At 44.9% G+C, this 21,946-nt stretch overlaps 1 protein-coding gene across 1 annotated transcript; it reads left to right on the top strand.

Moving 5' to 3' along the window:
• The first annotated feature begins 11,747 nt into the window (after positions 1-11,747).
• Positions 11,748-17,043, top strand: LOC115401669 (NACHT, LRR and PYD domains-containing protein 12-like). The gene is made up of 4 exons (XM_030109949.1): positions 11,748-12,171; positions 13,377-15,180; positions 15,261-15,434; positions 15,515-17,043. Exons 1-4 carry the CDS (start codon positions 11,898-11,900, stop codon positions 15,723-15,725), a joined length of 2,463 nt encoding a protein of 820 aa, XP_029965809.1. The 5' UTR covers positions 11,748-11,897; the 3' UTR covers positions 15,726-17,043.
• Positions 17,044-21,946: the final 4,903 nt, after the last annotated feature.

Raw genomic sequence — 21,946 nt, forward strand, 5'->3', positions numbered from 1 at the left:
CAGTGATGGACAACTGTGAATTACAGAATATTACACTAATATTCTTTTTAAGAACAAGTTCAGCATTAAAGCTGGGTTAAACTCAAACTGATGGAAATGAATGCTGCAGTCATTTTCAAAGTATAATTCGAAACACAAAATCCATGTAAAAGTATGGAGGTGTACTATTACACCAATAAAAAAACAGAACTGCAGGCTGAATATAAAATGAGATGAAAGACTGCTCACTACAATGTTCAGTGCATCAGATGTTCAAATGACAACAAAAACAGACATAAAAAATAAATAAAATACACTCAGCCATACAATGAGGCCTGTTACTATTTGGCCTGATCAAGATTGCTCTCATGTTCAAATGATGTCCATTTCTAAGTAGTTGCTGGACAGGATGTTATCAAACTCCGTGCGAAATTCTGGGTAAGAACTGTATGTACTCGGCACTTCGAGTGTAGCTCCACAGGTGTGAGCAACAGGCCTTCTGTTGAGCCCAGTTTCAACATTAAAGCAAACCATAATTTTGTCAACACATATGACAGAGGAACCTGTGCAGAAGCGCAGGATTTTTTCAGCTTTGGCTTGATCAGCATTTTTCACATAACGTTGGAGATGGTTAAAGGTTGCTTGTTCTGTTTGGGACAGCACCACATTTGTTGTTTCAAACAGCTGCATCACTCTTTTGCCTGTGGCTTTCTTTAATGCATACAGACTCAACACACTTTCCTTATCTGGTAGTTTCAACTTTACAAGCGACATGGGGGTGGAGAAGCAATCAGCTATATACTTTGGCTCTTGGAGAATGGCTTTGTGAGCCATTGTTTCTATGGCAGACTTCATGCTGTTCTTTGGAGGTAGAAAATGGGAACCCATCCGTGTGAAAAGGTCAAGCAAGTCCTCTTGATCACTTTCCTCCATTGTGCCCTGGAGAGCCTTCTCAACAGCTGATCTCTCGGTGGGAAGTAGGTAGTTGAGAAACGATGACATCAAGATGTCTGTATCAACAGAGTCAATTCCATTGATGCATGCTAAAATGAAAGCCACCGATAGCTTCACTGGCATGACACCATGGTCAACAAATCCTTTCACCCAAATGCGTCCAACTGCTTGCCATTCAGCCTCAGAGAAATCTGGCCTGAGCCTTGGAACTCGTTCTGTTTCCCCTTCACACTCTTCAAGAAATTGCTCCCAGAAGGCTGTGTACACCTCCCTGGACACTCCGGCATCATCGATAGCTTTTTCATTAACAAAGTTCATCTTTAAAGTCATATTCATGATGTCGCTGTCCATAAATACAGCCAAAAGATCATCAACAACCTTAACCCTGCAAATTGAAGCACGTCGTGTGGTCTGTGGATTTCCGTTGCTGGCTAATGTTGATGATGAAAACTGGCTGCTTGAATCTGAGGGCAAATCGAAATTCAGCTCACTGTCCTGCTAGAAGAACAAAAGACACACATAAATCAACAAAGTGGTCAATGAATAAAGCCGAGGCAAAGTATTCTAGCTTTTGGCAAGTTTGTGCCCAGATTAAAATAGTTTGAGTCCTATGTTTCTCGTGAAACAACTCTCAACTCAAGCATCTTTTCATAAGCCCCTGTTACAAACTTCAATCCTCTTCAAAATGCTTTCTATTCAAAATTTGTGATCTCGTACCCCAATACAAGTTAACCCATGACAACAGAGTTGCTTGAAGTGGTGTGTCTTACCTGGGCAGTTTGCACTGCCTCCTCATGTATGGACTGCTGCTCATCCAGTGTAGGCAGGCCATCATGTGAAGGCAATAGGAGTTGTATATCCTGGATCGGTGCTGCACTCACCTCAGCGCTCTGAAGAATACAATAAATGACAGCAGACACATTAACCCTAAAATCTATGATGTCATTGCGGACTATTATTTGTAAAAATCTTTCTAAATGGATCCTCTACATCAGTGTAACTTCTAGTCCAAACCAGGCACACTTCAGATATAGCATGTAAAAAAGTCCCCATAGGTAATGAGAAAAGAAAGAGGCAAATGTCTTAAATTTCAGAGACACAACAGTACAATAAAGTCATAAGTTCAGAGTTACAATTGCTGTACAATCCCAGGAATTAGGTCAAAAGGACTCAACTACAAGTTGTGCATGATACACAACTAAACACTGGAAATGAAAGTTCAAGAAAAATATTTTCATACAGAAATTTTAAATAAAGCATTACCTGTGTGACATCCTCATCCTCCTCAACATAATTCCATTTTATAACCACCACCTCGTCTCCACCACGGTCATCCTCTGGATCCCATAGCAGTGTATCTGCCTCATCAAATGAGTCCAGTAAACTATCCTCACTTGTCTTTGCATCCTGCCTTTGGCCAATGTGACTGTTTTGAATCTCTGTTGGGGTCGACCGAAAGGGATGTGATGGACCTGGACCTTGTTCTGTCTCAGTCTCGGATATTGCCCTTCTCTTTTTTGATCTTGGTTGCATCTGAAAACAAATCAAAGACAGAAGGTTTTAATGTTGTCAGCAGTAACAGCAGAACAATGCTCCACATTTAATATTAAATGCTGTGTAAAAATACATATCAAAACACAAAGTCTATTAAAGGGATGGCTGAACATGCTGGCAAATTGGCATATTGCAAATATGAGTAGGTCTATTCCCTTTATTTATCAGTGCCTGTTGTTTTGAGAGCCATGAAGCAGAGATGCACGCTGCTCAGTGAACACAATGGAGATGAACGAATGCTGCATTCCTCAAAACCAACCCAATACACCATCCAACAACTCCAAAACATTGTTAAGGGACAAGTTGTGACCTGCACATTCACCATACTATGAAATAATAATGAACATTATGGGACAGTTGTTTTAATAACAAATGCATAGCAGGAACTACATTCCAGCCATACTGTTGTGCGGAGTGATTTCAAACAGCGCATGTTTAGTGCACCTCCATTGTGTTCACTGAGCAGCACGCACCTGTCTCACAGCTCTAAAAAAAGAGGCGCTGAATTTAAATGGAATGTACCTACTCATATGACTATAAGAATTACAGTAATAGGTGAATTTGCCAAAATGTTGAACTATCCCTTAAGAATAAAGAACAACTTGGCCATCATTTTTATATTGTCTTGCATCTTGTCTCAGTCTCCATGATGCACTGGTAGCAAACATGTGTACAGGTGATATATTGCGAGAAAGGTGTGTAACACAGTCAGTCAAAGTGTTAAAAAACACACACACACACACACACTCTCTCTCTCTCTCTCTCTGTCTCTCCAGGGTTGCAGGTATTTGTAGAAAGAAAGTTGTAATAAAGTTATTGACTAAAGAGTAATCTTTGAGCAAATTCTGTAAATCTCTCCTTATAAGTATCATTATTTTATTTGTCACAAATATATTTCCACAAACCTGGGTGCTTCTGTCTCTTTGAGATGAATGTGAACCATCCTGCAGATCTCTGATGGAATCATCTGAGTCAATGTGAGATCCATCTTCAAGCAGCTCATTTTCTTCAGATGAGGAGTGATCTGTCGAAGCTCCTTCTTTTGTGCAAATGTAAAATCTGAGTAGCTTCAGTTTGGTTTGTTCATACATTTGGCCAACAGTGGTATCCAAGGGAATCTTGTTTCTTTTAAAATCGCAGATGTCAAATGTGAAGTCATCAGCTGGCCCTTTTGTGGACTGCCCATCAGGAAAAAATAGGTCCTTCCCTACATCCATGACCTGAGCAACAGTTGTTGTTTTTGCCAATGTAGCATGTCTTGTGCCTCCACCATGGCTGGTCCGAACTTGATTGTATCCTTTACTGCCAAAATGAAGCCATCCAATTTCAACCTTCCTTCAAGTCTTCTCTCCTGCAGTATTTCTTTGTCTGGCCATGGTATTTTGGGGTTCATCTGGGGTACCACTCAGCATTCCTCTTGTCTTTGATTTCATTTTCCGTGCCCCTATTTTAGCTTTTAATCTCTGCAAAAGAATCTCTTTTTTGGTGCTGCACTGTGTCTGTTCACAGAAAGATAGGACAGCTACTCGGTCACCATATGATGTTATATATTTCGTCATTTGCTCATCAGTCATGATGCGCAGCACTGCCTTGTCAACCTGCAAACAGGACACAGAGGGGAAGAGAGAGAGAGAGAGAGAGAGAGAGAGAGAGAGAGAGAGAGAGAGAGAGAGAGAGAGAGAGAGAAAATAGTGTTAGTGCAGTGTTTCAGTGGTAACCAGCCACTGGACATAGCTGGTCTTATGGTATGTACAAATTGTACATAGAGATGCCAGATAGAAAGCTGGCCTACTTCCCAGAAATTATGTCTATTTCTATGGGAGATGGGTACTGACAGGTTAATGGACATTGTTACTGCCTCCGTGAAGCAGCTGCCCCAGATGCTTAAAATCATCTGGCGGGTCAGACATTATCATTTTGGCCCGCGGGCCGCCAGTTGCCGACCACTGGTTTACAGTATGCGCAACCAGCCATGGCGTCCAAAGTTACCATGGCAACCAGTTTTGTTCTTTATTCATTCATTCATCAGTTTCATTATACCAGGTCATCTCTGTTATTAGGCTATCAACTTTAGCGCATCTCAAAGCGGCCCCTATTCGGGCCGCTGAACCTCGATAGCATATCATTTACGCTAATGTAGCGTGGCACAATACGAAGTTGTACTCCATTACACATTTAATTTTAATTTCTGTTATTTTGATGCTGTAAAGAGCAAAAAGATGTGTTTTAACACCACAGTTCACATTCAGTGACATCCGTGGGTGTTCCCGTTCTCGGGGTGTAATCACGCGAGAGTATCCCTATCCATGAACACACTGTGTAGCGAACGCGCCCTCTCCTGGTCAGAGTTAGGTACTGCCCCACAAAACAACAGTTCTCAGTTGACTAATGGTTCTAAATGCCACACTAACTTTGTTAGCTTCAAATGCTCTGTGTTGTGGCAGTAACGTATTTTTTTAATTAATGAATTTTATGCCCACCTTGTCTTTCTTCATCTGCGCAATGTCCTCTTTTGGGACCTCTCTTGAGAGCAAGAACCGCTCCAAATCGTCCTCCATCGTCCGCAACTCAAAAAACTCTCCCACGGGTTATTTGGTGTGCGCCATTGTTGTGTCTGTTTTGTTTGCTTGCTTGCTTCCTTCTTTTTCTTCTTCACCTTCACCTTCACTTTCTACTCCTTCTCCTCCTCCTTCTCCTGTCGTCGCCGTCTCCGTCTTCTTCTTCTGTTGTTTTATGGCAGTTGGCACGCAACTTTTAGGCGCATTACCGCCACCTTCTAGAATGGAGTGTGGGGCAGGATGGCCTGTTTTACTTCCGGTTCATTGACGCTACTTAAAAAAAAAAAACAATCTTTGCGAGATCTCGCAATTGTTTTGCGAGATCTCGCAATTATTTTGCGAGATCTCGCAAAAGTTCATCCTTTTTTTTTTTTTTCACCCACCAAAATTTTTTTCCCTCCATGTCCCTTTAGGGGCTCCGTAATTTTCTAATATTGGATCTATTGCACAAGTCAAATGTTATGTCTTTTTTTTTTTTTCTTCAATTTTAGAGGGAATTCTGGAGAGAGCTGATCCAGCCAGGTGCTGCACAGTGGCTCCAGGCTTCAGGGCCATGTGTCTGGAGGCAGCAGGTCAGAGGAGAATCCTGATCTCAGGAGGTCGGCACGTGTGCCAAAACCACAGCGGCGGCTGATAGAAGAGCGGGGTGACGGTGATGGTGAGGAGGAGAATGAAGCTCGGTGTGAAGAAGCCAGTTCACCAGCATCTTCCCAGTAAGTCCACTCGAAATAATATAAAACCACATCAGCTGCACTATGTGTTTGCATTTTTTTCTAAGCTTGTTATTGTAATTATTTTTGTCTAAATTATGTGGTATTTTGTTTCCTCTAGGAGTCCATCTCCTGAGCAGCTTCGCGGCCGTCCCAGGAGAAGGGCAGGCGGGTCACCCACACCGCTCAGTATTTTCTCCAACTTTTTTGATTCAGAGATTTTGCGTCTTTTGTGCCGTAACACCAACCTGAATGCTGTGAAAGGGACAGTGAAAGCAGTGAAAGGGGGGGTGTCATTGCGAGTGGTACCATCCAATTTGTACAGTGTACATAGATCATCTGTTCATTTACTGGAATCCAAAATATTTATGAATCTAATGTGAATAAAGTGTAATCTAATTTGTGAATGAAATTCTGTGAATTGTATGTAAATATCTAAATATGCAAATGTATGTAAATCTTTTTCAATTTCTTACCTTCCTCAGGTGAAGGATCCACCTGTTGTTTCTCAGTGTGCGTGTCACAGAGGGGAGGCATTCAGCTGTGGATCCTCTGCCCTCTCTTTGTTTGCCTTCTTTTTGTTGGAGTCACTGTGTTATTGAATATGCATTTTCTCTGAATAATGTTATGTTGTGTGTAAGAATTGCCATAGCTGCTGCTGGGCCCGAGTTAAAAAGGTGTTTGTTCTTTATCAAATGAGGCAAATTTAAGGTATTAGCACTTCAGTTTTTTATCTTATAGGCATTCCAAATCATAATCATAATCATAATCATATTTTGCCTCAAAAACGCCAGATATTTTCTTTACAAAGAAGACTGTAAAAGGCAAACAAATTGTCCATTGTCCATTGTTTTTTGTACATGTGTTCATTATTGTTCAAATTTGAAATGTATTGTGCTTTTGAGCTGCTCAGGCTGCTTTTATTTTGTTTTACTACAGTAAAAAGAGCTAAAACGCATTTTCGTTTCATTATTTTCCTGTTGTTTAAGCTGGTCTTTCACCTTTATAATTTGTAGCACTGAGAAAAGAAAGCTACATTTAAGAAGAAGAGTCAGTTTTGTGAAAAGGAGTACAATTTCATGTTGATATCTCTTAAAATATGTTGTTAATGGCTTAAGAAAAAAAAATGGTTAGGCGAATTATGATTATAAATACTATCCTTAGCCTATTGGTTTAATTCACAATAGAAGTGAAGCAAATCTGTATAGTTTACTAAAAAGTCTGCAACTCATTAATATCATTTGAGTCCAGAAGCTCAGAGGATTTTCTCACAAATGTAGAACGGCTCATTTTTCCCCACGGAATATTGACATTTCCTAAAATCTTTTATTTATTTAAACAATATTAACACAATAAAAACACAGTTTATACTGAAAAACTTCAGCTTTTATACTGAAATGCTTCTTATTTTACACCGAAATGTTTCTGGCTCTTCCTCTTCTCATGTTGAGGAAACAACTGCAACACGTGATTCCAGGAAATGGCCTCCTCCCCTCCTGTTTCCTCCTCTGGGAGTCAGAGCTGAAAACACTGCAGATCAGAGAGGAGGACTGAGAGGGACACAGAGCAGCTTCTTCTGTCCTCCAGTTTCCTCACATGGAAAAGAGTCTGAAGAAGATGTGAAGAGAGTTCAGGTGAGAATCTGTCAGCTCTTTAGAAGCTTCCACAACGGAGCAGGAGACTTTTTAACTTCTCTTTTTCTCTTTCATTCTCACCATCACAAACCTGACAGCTGCTTTCTTCTCATTCACCTGCTGGAAAAACATTTAAACCAACTTTTAACTCTTTCTTTGCTCTTTTGCTTTGGCTGAATTCTGTTTTTAAACAAATAAAGTGTTCATACTTTCGGTTTCTACAGTGGGCGGGGCTTCAGTCCTCCTTCACTCTGATTGGCTCACGATGATGTCAGTCTTCATTACACAGAACAAGAAACAACATGCCCACACTCACGCACACACACAAGGTGTGAGTAGGTCACACTCCTCTCTGTACTGAGACCTTTGTTCACACACTTTGTGTAGAAATGGACTAGATATTAATATTCCTGGTGATTTCCTGCTGGAATCAGGAGTTGGAGGCTTGTGGACGTTCAGAGTTTGTGTTGGAGTGAAGTTTGACATCAGAGTCAGAATTCACTGATTGTCACTGTGAACAAAGTTCAATGGAATCTGAAATAGAAGCAGCTCTTGAAAACAGGACAAGATGAAAAAAGAGTAGAAACAGTGTAGACATAAAGATTTAGATATTGTACAAAGGCCAAAACAACTACGGAAGGAGGGACATCCTGGTATTTACAAGGTAAAGATGAAAACAGAATGAGAAATGCAACAAATGTTGCTACAATGTTGCACTTGAGTTTTTGTTCTTTGTGTTTTGACAGAGTTCCTGCAAAGTGAAGGTTGAGGATCGTCAGCTGTTTGGTTTGGAACGTTAGCAGCGTTCAGGGCAACAACAGCTTCAGAGTAAAAGCTGTTTATAGTCAGTTTTTTCTCCTTTATGGCCCTGAAGTGCCTCCCTGAGGGTCAGAGTTCAAAAGGTGGAGACCGGGTTGTGAGGAGTCCCTGCTGAGGCAGCAGGTGTGGTAGATCTCCTCCAGAGAAGGGAGAGGCAGCTGCTCAGGGTCTGGCAGTGTTTCTGAGCCTCTGGAGCTGCTTCCTCTTCAGGATCAGGGTGGAGCCAGCAGTCCAGGTCAGGTCTTTACTGATGGAGGAGACCAGGAAGCTGAAGTCTGGCTCCATCTCCACCCTGTCCCCATTGATTGTTCTGAGCTGAAGGTCCGGTTTGCTCCTGATGATCAGTTCCTTCAGCTTGGAGATGTTCAGGATGAGGTTGTTGATGGAGCACCAGACCCACAGTCGCTCCACCTCCACCCTGGAAGCAGCCTCACCTCCTGAGATGAGCCCCACCACAGAGGGGGTGATGGAGTTTCTTGGGTGGGTGGGGGTGCAGTCGTGGGTGTAGAGGAGGGGACTCAGCACAGCCCTGTGGAGAGCCGGTGGTCCTCCATGCTGAGGACAGCTGGGGTCCTACTCTCACCCTCTGGGAGCGGCCGGTCAAAAACCCTGAATCCATTTCCAGATGTGAGAGAGACCCAGGTCCCTCTGACTGCTCAGTCTGCTCACAGTGATGGTGTTGAAGCAGCAGCCTGGTGGAGCTCCCTCTCTGCTCCACAGGGTGGAGGTGATGGAGTCCTTCATCAACTGGTGACCTGTCCACTGTGACGGAGTGAACTCAGTGTTTCATGGAGCCAAGTCCTGCTGAGGTGAACGTCTCCAGATCCTGGAGGAAGAAAATGTCCTGAGCTCATTTAAACAGAGTCCAGGGCCATTCCTGACTCATTTGGCACCCTGGGGGAGACGGGAGACGGGAGACCCCACCTCCCCCCCCCACACACACACACACACACACACACACACACACACGCACACACGCCCCTTGCCCAAAAAAAGATATTAAAAAAATACATAGAAACTAACTTTAAGCATTTTTCACTTTATTGAACATAAATTGAACACTTAAAAAAACACACACACTTTGAATAGCTTAAATAAATATTGAAATAAATTTTAAAAGTGCGTACAAATAAAAAAGTTGAACACAAGGCTGTAAATAAATTACACACTCCAAAAAAACACACACACACAACATTACCTCTTTGAAGAGGCAGCGCTGGGGTGGGGATAGAGAAAGGTGTACCTGTTTCACTGACAGGTTCGTCTGATGTAGAGGGGACTGTGGGTCGACTTTCACTGCTTCCAGGCTGGGTGTCAGAGAGCCCTGAATCACTGGGTACCACGGTGGATGCAGCGGCTGCTGTTGATCTGGTATTGCAGGAGTAGAAGACAAATATTTCAGAAGTAAATCTATAGAGATAGCAGGTAATTGATTAACTGGTGTTTACATGGGAAGCGAAATGCATGGTAACACCTGACATATTAACATCTCTGACCGAGGTCATCCTAATTACTGTTTGTGGAACAACGACTTCAGGACACCTGTTCTAATTAAATGTGATATTCTGGTAATGACTTGTCTGATAAAGACGATGTCATCCCCTCCAGTTGTATGGCTGCGTCTGGGATGCATGGAGTCATGTTTCCATTCATATAAATATGTAAATATTCTGAAACTTGTGTTTAAGTTGATCATTTTTTTTAATGGCTTAAAATAAATTGAAGCCAGTTAGTGAGGTTCAGTGACGGTAGCATCTCCTACACTGAGGCAACTGTACGAGTCTGTCAGAGCGTCGGAGCACAAACTTTTAAAGAAGAAACAATTTCCATCAACAGTGTCATCACTACGTGCATTTCTTAAATCACTGTCTTTGCTACTTTCTTCAACACAGAAGTAACTTTATCATATTAAAAGTGAGCTAACGAAGCAGCACTAACAGTACTGTCACTATGAGGGCTAACGTTAGCCAATTAGCATAACGAGCTAGCCTACACGCCAGAACATACGTTCAGTTCTGTTCATGCAGGATCCAGCAAAATATTTAATGACACCATACCTCGACTTCTTTCTTGCTTCTCCATCTTTACGCTTTTTCCTGAAATGAGCTCCAGAGGGCTTTTGTCTCTTCATTCTGGAAGTTCGCTGTATGCGTCACTGTCAAGACGAGAAGGAAAAAAAAAAGAACACCTGCAGTACCGCCCCCCTGGCGCCCCTAACATTTTACTGTTCTGCCGAGTCGGCCGCACGGCCCTGACTCTGGGTCATCTTCCCTCACGTTCTTGTGCTTCGGCTCCATGTTTTCATGGAGGAAGATGAGCACATCGACTGGAAGAAGGCTTGAGCGCTGTCGGGTGATCGGGTGAGAGAAACAACAACCTACGACTTGCTGACTCCTCTAAATTTATGTCGACTTGTGTGACGGGAGTCAACGTTTCTGTTAATGTCCCAACACACACACACACACACACACACACACACACACACACACACACACACACACACACACACACACACACATACACACACAAATGTGTTTTCATCACATTGTTGGGACTCTTTCTTTTGGGGACAGAAATCAGGTCTCCTTCAGAAACATCATTCAGCAGTAGTTTGAAGATCAGACAGGTCTTCAAAATGGTCATATTCAACTGTGTTTGCATGTGTGTGTAGGTGTGTGTTCTGCCATGGATCAGTGTGAGGACAGAGAGGAGGGAGTCCCTCCCTCTAAAAGGACTCTGTGTGGAGAACATGAGAACCAGACCACAGCTCAGAGGTGAGACTCCATCTTTACCTGTCCACCAGTCTTCTTCACATCATCTTACTGTGTGTGTGTGTGTGTGTGTGTGTGTGTGTGTGTGTGTGTGTGTGTGTGTGTGTGTGTGTGTGTGAGTGTGTATGTCTAATACCGCTGTGTCTTTGTATCAGGTCAGAGCCTGAAGTTGAACCCAGCTGTGTGTCCCTGAAGAGTGACCAGTCCAAGGACTTCCTGATAAATTTCAGAGGACAGTGAGTTTCATTTGCTATCATTCTCTGAATATTGTGTCTTCATTTAGAAAATGATTCAGACACATGTTATTGAAAGCAGAATCCTGCCAGTTTCTAACTGTTCAATAGTTTTCAGTCAGAGAATCATCAGAGTCTGAAACTCTCACTTCTTCCCTTTATCCTCCAGTCTTCCTCCATTTTTCCACTCAGTCTGTTCCTGATGTTGTTTGTTTTCAGCTCTGACTCTGAGTTTCCATCCAGCTGTGTGTCCCTGAAGAGTGACCGGTCCATGATTAAACCCATTGAGTTTAAATGTGGAGCAGGAGGAGCTGATGAGGGGTGAGAATCAGTGTTTGTGTCAGGATTCATCATCATAACAGCAGCTTGAACAAAGTCAACATGTTTCTGCAGCGTCAGCCAGCAGAGCTCCCAGGCTCTCCGTGGAGGCTCCGCCCCTCAGCATCAAACACATCTGGACTCCATCTTTATGGTGAGAACAAGTCTCCATTCAACACTTTACTGTCACATCAGTGAGACAGAAGAAGTTGTGGAGACTTCCAGCTGAAACATGAAGCAGACTCTCAGCTTCTTAGATCCATTCAGGTCCAGAGTGAAACAGTCCAACCTTCATCCAGCTTCCAGCCTTCACTGATGCTGAAGCTGTTTCTGCTGGAGATCCACATGAAGAGTGACTCGGCTTCACATGTTGTCATCCTGGATTTACACTCACATCTCCAGCTGTCTCACTCCAGATGTTTCTCTGTTCCAGCTGCTGGAGGACAACATGGTGGCTTTCATGAAGGAGGAGCTGAAGAAGATGAAGAAGCTCCTGAGTCCAGATTACCCAGCATGCTCAGAGAGAGAGAGAGAGGATGAGGATGAAGAGCAGAGGAGCAGCAGAGAGTCATTAGTGAGGATGACTCTGGACTTCCTGAGGAGGATGAAGCAGGAGGAGCTGGCTGAGCGTCTGAGGAGCAGTAAGAGGATTTGATCTCATTTCACAGGATGGAGATGAAACAGAGAAATGTTTTCAGGTCCAACAGTGACTGGAGAGCAGAGAGCAGAAACAGAGTCCAAACCAGAGGTCAGAGGTCATTTCCAGGTCAGACACAGAAACTGTGAAACAGACAGAAGCAGAAAAGAAACCGACACAAGACTCTGAGTCTGAAACCAGGAGGAGTGAACAAAATGAAAAATATTTGCCAAATGAAAGAATCCACACGTTTTCATTTTCCATGAAGAAGAGCCAGATGTCAGTTTGGTGTTGGTGCTAAAGCCAGTGTCAGTTCTAACCTGGCCCCTCCTGAGAACTGGTTGTAGGCTGCAGCTGTCAATTCTTCTTGAGTTAATTTATTCTGTCAAACACTTTCCCGATTCAGCGGGAGGTAGACGGAGTGACCCACAATGTGCCACAGAACAAATGACGTCTCGGGAGGTTTGGATCGAGCTGTAATGATAACTGGACCTACGCCGACCCGGTACTCTAGTGGAGTGAAAACCACCAAGACTGAATCCAGGCGAGTGGAGTAGTGCTAGAACTGTGTAGTGGACAAGCACCACAGTGCAGGAAGCTCTGGGTCTCATCCTCAGTCCACTGCTGCTTTATTTTAGCATCCATGCTGAGATAGTTTAAAATGTATCTTCACATGAAGCTGTTATAAAACTGGTGGTTCTGTGTTTCCACCAGTCTGGTTGGTCACAATAATTGCTCTCTCTGACGTACTCTGTGCTTGGCTCTGGCCCACCAAGGAGTTGGTGCTTGTTGAACACCAGTTTTGAGGGTCTGGACTTGGTGCTGATGGAAACAAAGAACTGGTGCTAAGTCAGTCTCTGACTCTGAATGAGTCCTGAAAGCAGCTCAGTGGAAAAGGAGAAGCTGAGAGCTGAAGAGCTCCACTCAGAGCAGCTGATACCAACCAGTACAGGGAGCACAGGAAACAGGAAGGGAGGCCAGCTCCCACAAGTCCACATCCCCAATCATCAAACATGGAGACAACAATGGTCTCATGTCTCTTCCTGAGCTCTGCTGTTCATATCATGCAAACATCTCCATCAGATCAGAGGCTGTTTGGTCTCTACTGAAGAGCTGGATGATCTGATGGAGGAGAAACATCAACAACACACTTTCATCTTCACTTCCAGTGTCTAATACACTCAACCCTTTATTTCTTTTTATTTCCAGGAACTTCTGCTCCAATCTGCCAACAGAAGCTGAAATGTGGGCTGAAGAAGAGGTTCCAGTGTGTGTTTGAAGGAGTCTCTAAAGCAGGAGAGTCCACCTTCCTGAACCAGATCTACACAGAGCTCCACATCACAGAGGGAGGGGCTGCAGAGGTCAATGAGGAACATGAGGTCAGACAGATTGAAGCAGCATCCAGGACAGCAGACAGAGCAGAAACAAGCATCAGACCAGGAGACATCTTTAAAGCCTCACCTGGAAGATCCCAACCAATCAGAGCAGTGCTGACAAAGGGAGTGGCTGGCATTGGGAAAACAGTCCTGACTCAGAAGTTCACTCTGGACTGGGCTGAAGACAAAGACAACCAGGACATCCACTTCACATTTCCATTCTCCTTCAGAGAGCTGAATGTGCTGAAGGAGAAGAAGTTCAGCTTGGTGGGACTTGTTCATCACTTCTTCACTGAAACCAAAGAAGCAGGACTCAGCAGCTTTGAAGACTTCCAGGTGGTCTTCATCTTGGACGGTCTGGATGAGTGTCGACTCCCTCTGGACTTCCAGCACACTGAGTTCCTGACTGATGTTACAGAGTCCACCTCAGTGGATGTTCTGCTGACAAACCTCATCAGGGGGAAACTGCTTCCCTCTGCTCGCCTCTGGATCACCACACGACCTGCAGCAGCCAATCAGATCCCTGCTGACTGTGTGGACAGGGTGACAGAGGTCCGAGGGTTCACCGACCCCCAGAAGGAGGAGTACTTCAGGAGGAGGTTCAGAGAGGAGGAGCAGGCCAGCAGGATCATCTCCCACATCAAGACCTCCCGAAGCCTCCACATCATGTGCCACATCCCGGTCTTCTGCTGGATCACTGCTACAGTTCTGGAGAAGGTGTTGAAGAGCAGAGAGGGAGGAGAGCTGCCCAAGACCCTGACTCAGATGTACATCCACCACCTGGTGGTCCAGGCCAAAGTCAAGACGGTCAAGTATGATGGAGGAGCTGCCACAGATCCACACTGGAGTCCAGAGAGCAGGGAGATGATGGAGTCTCTGGGAAAACTGGCTTTTGAGGAGCTGCAGAAAGGAAACCTGATCTTCTATGAACCCGACCTGACAGAGTGTGGCATCGATCTCAGAGCAGCCTCAGTGTACTCAGGAATGTTGACCCAGATCTTCAGAGAGGAGAGCAGCCTGTACCAGGACAAGGTGTTCTGCTTCATCCATCTGAGCCTTCAGGAGTTTCTGGCTGCTCTTCATGTCCATCAGACCTTCATGAAGTCTGGAATCAACCTGCTGGAAGAACAACAGAAAACCTCCTTGTGGTCAAAAGTGTTGAAGACAAAACCCACTCTCCACCTTCTCCATCAGAGAGCAGTGGACGAGGCCTTGAAGAGTCCAAATGGACACCTGGACTTGTTCCTCCGCTTCCTTCTGGGTCTTTCACTGCCGGCCAATCAGAGTCTCCTTCGAGGTCTGCTGACACAGACAGGAAGTAGCTCACAGACCAATCAGAAAACAGTGCAGTACATCAAGGAGAAGCTGAGTGAGAGTCTGTCTGCAGAGAGAAGCATCAATCTGTTCCACTGTCTGAATGAACTGAATGATGGTTCTCTGGTGGAGGAGATCCAACAGTCCCTGAGATCAGGACGTCTGTCCACAGAGGAACTGTCTCCTGCTCAGTGGTCAGCTCTGGTCTTCATCTTACTGTCATCAGAAGAAGATCTGAAGGAGTTTGACCTGAAGAAATACTCTGCTTCAGAGGAGGCTCTTCTGAAGCTGCTGCCAGTGGTCAAAGCCTCCAGCAAAGCTCTGTACGTGGTTTAAGAACAAATCTGGAGAACTGAGTCCAGGAGAAACATTGATCTGGTTTTCATTGTTGGTTCTTCTTCAGGTTGAGCAGCTGTGGTCTGTCAGAGAGAAGCTGTGGAGCTCTGTCCTCAGTTCTCAGCTCTCAGTCCTCCAGTCTGACACATCTGGACCTGAGTAACAACGACCTGCAGGACTCAGGAGTGAAGCTACTGTCTTCTGGACTGGAGAGTCCTCACTGTAAACTGGAAGCTCTCAGGTCAGGATCCAGCTGCTGCTTGATCATGTGGAGGATCTTCCTTCTTCCTGGTTGACTTGATGCCATGTTTGTGCCTCCAGTCTGTCAGGGTGTCTGGTCTCAGAGGAAGGCTGTGCTTCTCTGGTCTCAGCTGTGAGCTCCAAGTCCTCCCATCTGAGAGAGCTGGACCTGAGCTACAACCATCCAGGAGCCTCAGGAGTGGAGAAGCTGTTTGCTGCAGTGGAGGATCCACAGTGCAGTCTGGACACTCTCAGGTATGGACACACAGCAGGAGCTCCTCATGGACACTGAGACTGTCCACAGCAGTGGTCCTCAATAGGTGGACTGTGGTCCAGGTCTGAACCAAGACGCCGTCCCATACAGACCCTCAGTGGTGGACAAAGTCCTCAGCTCCATGACTGGAGTGAAAGTTCTGATCCTCCTGGTCAAATATTACTCCAATACAAGAGAAAGCTGTTAGGTCAGATTGTTTCAGTTAAAGTACTGGAGTACCTGATTTAGAAAATACTTCAGTAATAAAAGTACATTTTCATCTGAATGTCAAACTTTATTGCATCGTGACACAATGAATGAACTCAACCAAACCACTGAAACAATCTACTGAATGCATCGACCTGCTGATTGAAGCTGTGGAAAAAAACTGGTAGAATCTGCTGCTGATCCTGGAGAGATTCCTGCTGAAACACAACTGAATTAACAAAAGGACGATTATTCTGTTCATTTTAATTCGTTTCTATTTGTTCACAACCAAACATACAATTCAAACACTGAAGATTAACTCCCAGCAACTCCAAGAGAACATCAGGTTTGTACCATTATCAGGCTTTACAGCAGATCAAACAGTGGGAGAAATACTGAGTTAAAAAAAGTAAAGAAATAAAGTTACTCAGTCTATCAGGATTACTGCTGCTGGAAAACCTTCTCTAACTGGTCAAGTATTGTAGTTAACTTGGTTTGTTCACTATCTGGTTAACTAAGTGATGAATCCACACAGGACTGGCCCCAGTGGGACAAAGTAGAGGATCAAATATCATTTCACTGACCTTGACATCAAACTGCAGTTCCTCAGAGTCCAGGAGGCTTCATTTAAAATACTGATCTGGAATGAAACAGATGTTGACTCGTCATCTCACCTCCACAGGCTTTCTCCAGCTGGACAGGGAGTTTAGTAGGAGGTGATCAGGGATGGGAGGGTTGCTTCAAACATGGAGTCTGGGACAATTCCAAGTTACTTGTCAACAAATGTAATCAGTGACTTACTCTAACTTCGTCAATAAAAAAATAATGTGTCAGATTACACTTGGTTTTTTTCAGATTACTTCTCCAGGACACATAAATATAAATGCAATGACAAATTCAGTGTGTCGTCCTCTCAGTGTAGTGTAACTCTTACACACAGCAAACACACACTGCTCTGAAGATTATCAATACATGTTGACCTCTGACCTCTGACCCCATCAATCCCAACAACATGACGTCTTCTAAACCTGCTGACAGTCTGACTCAGGATCAGCTCCATCAGTCCAGACTGTGTTCCTCTAGTAGTTCTACAGTCCAGCAGCAGCAGGAGCCGGACTGACAGTGTTAACACACATTTCTGTTCTATCCTCAGTCTGCTGTGTGGCTGTACTGCTGCAGTGAGGAGCAGGGTTTGTCTTCAGGTCGGCCATGCTCAGTGTCTTTTCAAGAGGTCAGAGGTCATTCATTCCTCAGTGACAGAAGGAAACATGCAGTCTCCAGTAAATCCTCCATCCAGGCTGAAGATATTATTGCCTCCATCAGATGTTCCTGAGTTCAGCCTGGTGAGGCTGCAGTTCTCAGCAGCAGGTTACTGACAGGTTAGCAGGTTACTGACAGGTTAGCAGGTTCAGAGGTGGGGCATGCCAACAGGCAAACCAGGCATTTTCCCGGGGCCCCCGCTCGGGGGCCCCTGAGAGACTGGGTGCCCCAAGTGCTAATACATGTACTGCACAGAAACCACAATGTAGCAAATCCCCTTGGGGGGCCCCGCACGGCCCTATCTGTCTTCAGCGCTGTCCACGTCTATCAGTGTGAGCCGCAAGGTTTTTTGTATCATATAATTATTGATAAGCCAGGGTTTTCAAGGACCTCTGTTGGTCCCTGGACCTCACTTTGAGAACCTCTAATCTCTTCTTTTGGATTAGGGGTTCTCAAAGTTTTCCACTGTACATATCAAATGTCCCAGAAATTGTGTTCAAAACTACATTTTTTCTTGGAGTGCACGGATGGGGTGGGGCCCGATGAATTTCTTGCTTGGAGACCCCAAGGACCCTTGACCCACCACTGAGCAGGTTACTGACAGGTTAGCAGGTTACTGACAGGTTAGCAGGTTACTGACAGGTTAACAGGTTACTGACAGGTTAGCAGGTTACTGACAGGTTAGCAGTTACTGACAGATTAGCAGGTTACTGACAGGTTAACAGGTTACTGACAGGTTAGCAGGCTAACAACACTTTAGCTTCACTGAGTTCAGGTGTGTTTCATGCCTGTCGATGTGTCTTCAGCTTTGACGTTGAGTCTCTGGATGTTGAAGCATTTTCACAGCTGGAGGCAGAATTCTCATTGTTCAGAGAAGTTGTGGACCTTCTCTGATTAAATATCAATTGATGTCTCAGTTTCCATCCAGAGAAAGAGTTCAGGTGCGTTCACACCGGACGCGTTGCAAGCGTCACGGGCGTCGCTTTTACATTCAAAGTCTATGGTGGACGAGCTTCAACGCACCTAACGCGCATCAGGCGCTTTTCGAGCGTCGCTTTCCGAGCGTGTCGAGCGTTGGCGACGCGCGTCACGCGTTGCAGGCGTCAACGCCTGAAGTTGGGAAAATTGAACTTTGGAAGCGTCAACGCGCGCGTCATCCAATCACGGACGAGCACTCTGAGCGCTGACGCGGGCCAGAAGCTCGTCAAACTGGGCCTGGAAGAGACGGAGGCTCGCCGGCGGGCCCGCCGCTGGGGGGGCGCGCCGCACCGAGGCGGACCCCCGGGACCGACTCGGTGCGACGCCCGGAGCGGGCCCGCTCCGTAGGACCGCTGGGTGAGACGGCGCGTCTCGGTCCTGCTGCGGGTCGCCGGGGAGCCGGTCGGAGAGGCGGGGGCGGCCGACGGTGTGATCCGCGTCGCCCGCCGCCAAAGCCCGACCGAGCCTGGAGGCTGGGCTGCTGGGTCGGGGGAACAGCGCTGGGCGCCGTGCCGGGCGGGGGGCCCCGTGGTGGGTCCAGGGTTCGTGTGTGCTCTGCTTCTCTCCTGCTTCTCTGACACCTCCGTGCTGGAGCCGCTCACTGCGGCTGGCTCATATTTCGCCGAATTCGTCCGAACAAAATCATAAACAGTTGGTATTCAGACAAACAAACGACACAATCGGGCTCTAAACGACCACTTTGTCGCCTAATTTAAAAAAAAAAAACTATAAAGTTATACATTGTAAGAGTTTAGAGCGACAGTGATTTCTGCACCGATCCCGCCATTGTCAACATGAAGACAGGACACAAGCTCCTCCCACTCCCGCCAGTGAGCTGCCGCGCATCGCGAGTGTTGCAAGCGTCGAGTGTAATTTGAACACGCGTCGAATTCCACACTTTACACGCGTCAACTTTGAGGCGTCAGTGACGCCCGTGACGCTTGCAACGTGTCCGGTGATAACGCAGCTTTTCTCTCCGGAGCAGCCATGACCCCAGCAGCAGGAGGTAAAATCCTCGGCATCGCCGGTTGTTTCATTCATTGTTAGACATATAACAGTGGAGTGGAGATGCTCCAACATGGCGGTCGATGTGGCGTCTATTCTTCATATATCTATGGTGTCTATTGTTTATACATCTATGGTCGTGTTGTGGTTTGTGCCGGAAAGTTTCTCATTGTTAATGGATGGTGCATCTGTCTGTTGTTATTCTAGATTATTCTGCCTGATTTTCAAAAGTAATCCCGCTCAGTAATCCCTGTTTTTATCAGAACAACCTGGAACCAGATTATACTTTTTTTAATGTACTGTAACGGATTACAGTTACATTTTTTGGAACCTAATTACGTGACGCCATTACATGGAATCCATTCCTCCCCAACCCTGGTGGAGATGAAGTTTCAGCGTGGCAACATTTAAAACAATACAAATCATTCTTCATTTCAAAGAACTCCAACATGGACTCGAGGTTCGTTCTCCTGTGTTAAACTGTAGTTTGTGTCGCTGTTACCATTTTTACCACGACCAACTTTCCAACATTTGCTCTGCGCTTCCTGTTTTTTACCACAACTCCACCTGGACGAATCAGAAAATAACTTTTATCCTCTGACTTCAAATCTATTCTTAAAAGTAACGAGCAGTGAGGCTCTTCATAGAAATGTAGTGGAGTTTTTCATTTGTCTTTGAAATGTTTTGGAGTGAAAGTCATACGTTTTCCCAAAAAAATAACACTCAAGTAAAGTACAGATCCTTAAAGAATGTGCTTCAGAGCAGTACTCGAGTAAATCTCCTTGGTTCCTGTCCAGCCCTGCAGACGCAGCACTGACAGCTAAAACAGCAGGTTCTGATTTCAAAGCTGACGGAGCTTCTTTTTGAAGCAGCTCAGCTTTTACAGTCTTTATGGTCGTGATTCAGTGGAGGAGGAAACACACACACCAGCTGTGTGTGAGTGAAGCGTCACATGAAACCAGGCAGACCATCAAGTCTGAGTGTTTCAGGGTGAAACATGAAGGTTCTGCAGCTCAGACAGACGTGAGAGTTCATGCTGGAAATGAGAAGAGTGGAGAGAAAGAGGAAGTCCACTGAGACAGAGGAAGTTGAGGAACAATAGTTACCAAATGGAACTCAAAAGAAAAGCTGACAGTGAAAACAGAACATTTCATCCAGAATGAAGAGTTTTTCTTCCTCCTTCCCTCTGGACCATGTTTGGCTCCAACACAGCTGAGAGGCAGCTTTCTCCAGCAGGAAACTGAACTCCACCTGGTTCCAGGCTCACCAATGAGCAGCTCCACCTGAGTCTGAGAAAGACTCTGACTCCACTGAAGTCCAGCTGGAACATCTTGGCAGGTCAAGCAAGAGCTCCGATTTCTCCCTGAGGAGGAAAGAGAGCATTTCTCCAGGAGTTAACCTGTCTTTACACTGATGATCTGTCAGATCTGGTTTATTGTTCTGAAGTCCAGCACTGCTGCTGAACATTTGATTAGTTTGTCTTATTTTGAAAATGAGCCTGACTTTTATTTAGTAAATGACATAACATTATATTGACAGTCAAACATTTATTTTCAGTTCCATGTTTCATGACAATAAATACGAACAAACACTTTGTGAATTTCACTGAATGAATTAGATTTGACACTCAGGTGTTGATTACATACAGATGTTGACAGAACTTTAAATATATATCACACTAAATAGTTCAACATTCTGATCTTCTGGACCTTTACTTCAATAAATATCATCAAACTGAACCTCTTAACATTTTAGTTAAAGACTCCTGGTCTACAAAACGTCTCCACTGATTGTTAACAGTGATTTTTATGACACAAGGACCAAGAAAAGCTGAACCCTGATGATAGAAATGAGAGTTTGAAGCCTCTGTGATGTGGTTCAGACATCTGGACCTGGAGTTTGAATCCTTTGATCAAACTGCTGCTTTTCTCTTCACTCTTAAAATCCTGATGAGAATTCATCCACTTTCCATTCCAACATGATCTTCAGGGTTTTCTGTGTGTTTTGGCTGAATGGAGACTTTTCTCCATGTGTGTGTTGGAGCTGGTTGATGAAGAGAAACAGAACTTCTCTTCTTCTCTGTCAGACGGAGTCTTTCAGTGAAAACTCCAGAAGTGTGAAGGATCCTTTGAAAGCTCCTTTTCCAGCTGTCTTTAGGAGGAGAGGAGCAGAAACATGCCGACAGGTTTCATCTTCATCACACTGATCCAAAGCAGCAGAAACACTTTCAGCCTCCAAACGTCTCCACAGAGACTTTGAACCAAGTCTGAACCTTTGAAATGAGTCAGTGTGAGCTGAAACATCAGAGGAGGCTTCATTCATCACTTCATCTTCTTCATCCATCCATCCAGAGCTGACTGCTGTCCTGAGTGAAACAGTCCCAGAGTGTGGAGTCAGAGCTCTTTCAGCCTGTTTCTGAGGAGCTCTGCTTCATGTTGAGCAGCAGTTAGGACTCCTGTTGGAGAGAAAACCCTTCTGACTGTCTTTCTTCCTGCAGGGTGGACCATGGTGGAGAGCAGAGGTTAAAACCTGGTCCCAGGAAGTGTAAGTTGGACTGATGAGGACCAAACAGTGTCTGTTTGTCTTTCAATCAAAGGTTTTGATTCATTCAAACATTACTGACAAGAGAAGTCTGACAACAAGTTTCCTCATGAAACTTTCTCTGAATGAACAACATGTCAGGAAGTCCAGAGAGAAGAAATCCATCACATGTGTCAGAGGATGACTTTTCTCTCTTTCTCTCCATCAGATTTCTCTCAACTTGAACTGGACACAAACTCAATGAGCAGAAAACTCAAACTGTCCAACAA

Source organism: Salarias fasciatus, chromosome 15 (assembly GCF_902148845.1).
Source record: "Salarias fasciatus chromosome 15, fSalaFa1.1, whole genome shotgun sequence".
Lineage (NCBI taxonomy): Eukaryota > Metazoa > Chordata > Actinopteri > Blenniiformes > Blenniidae > Salarias > Salarias fasciatus.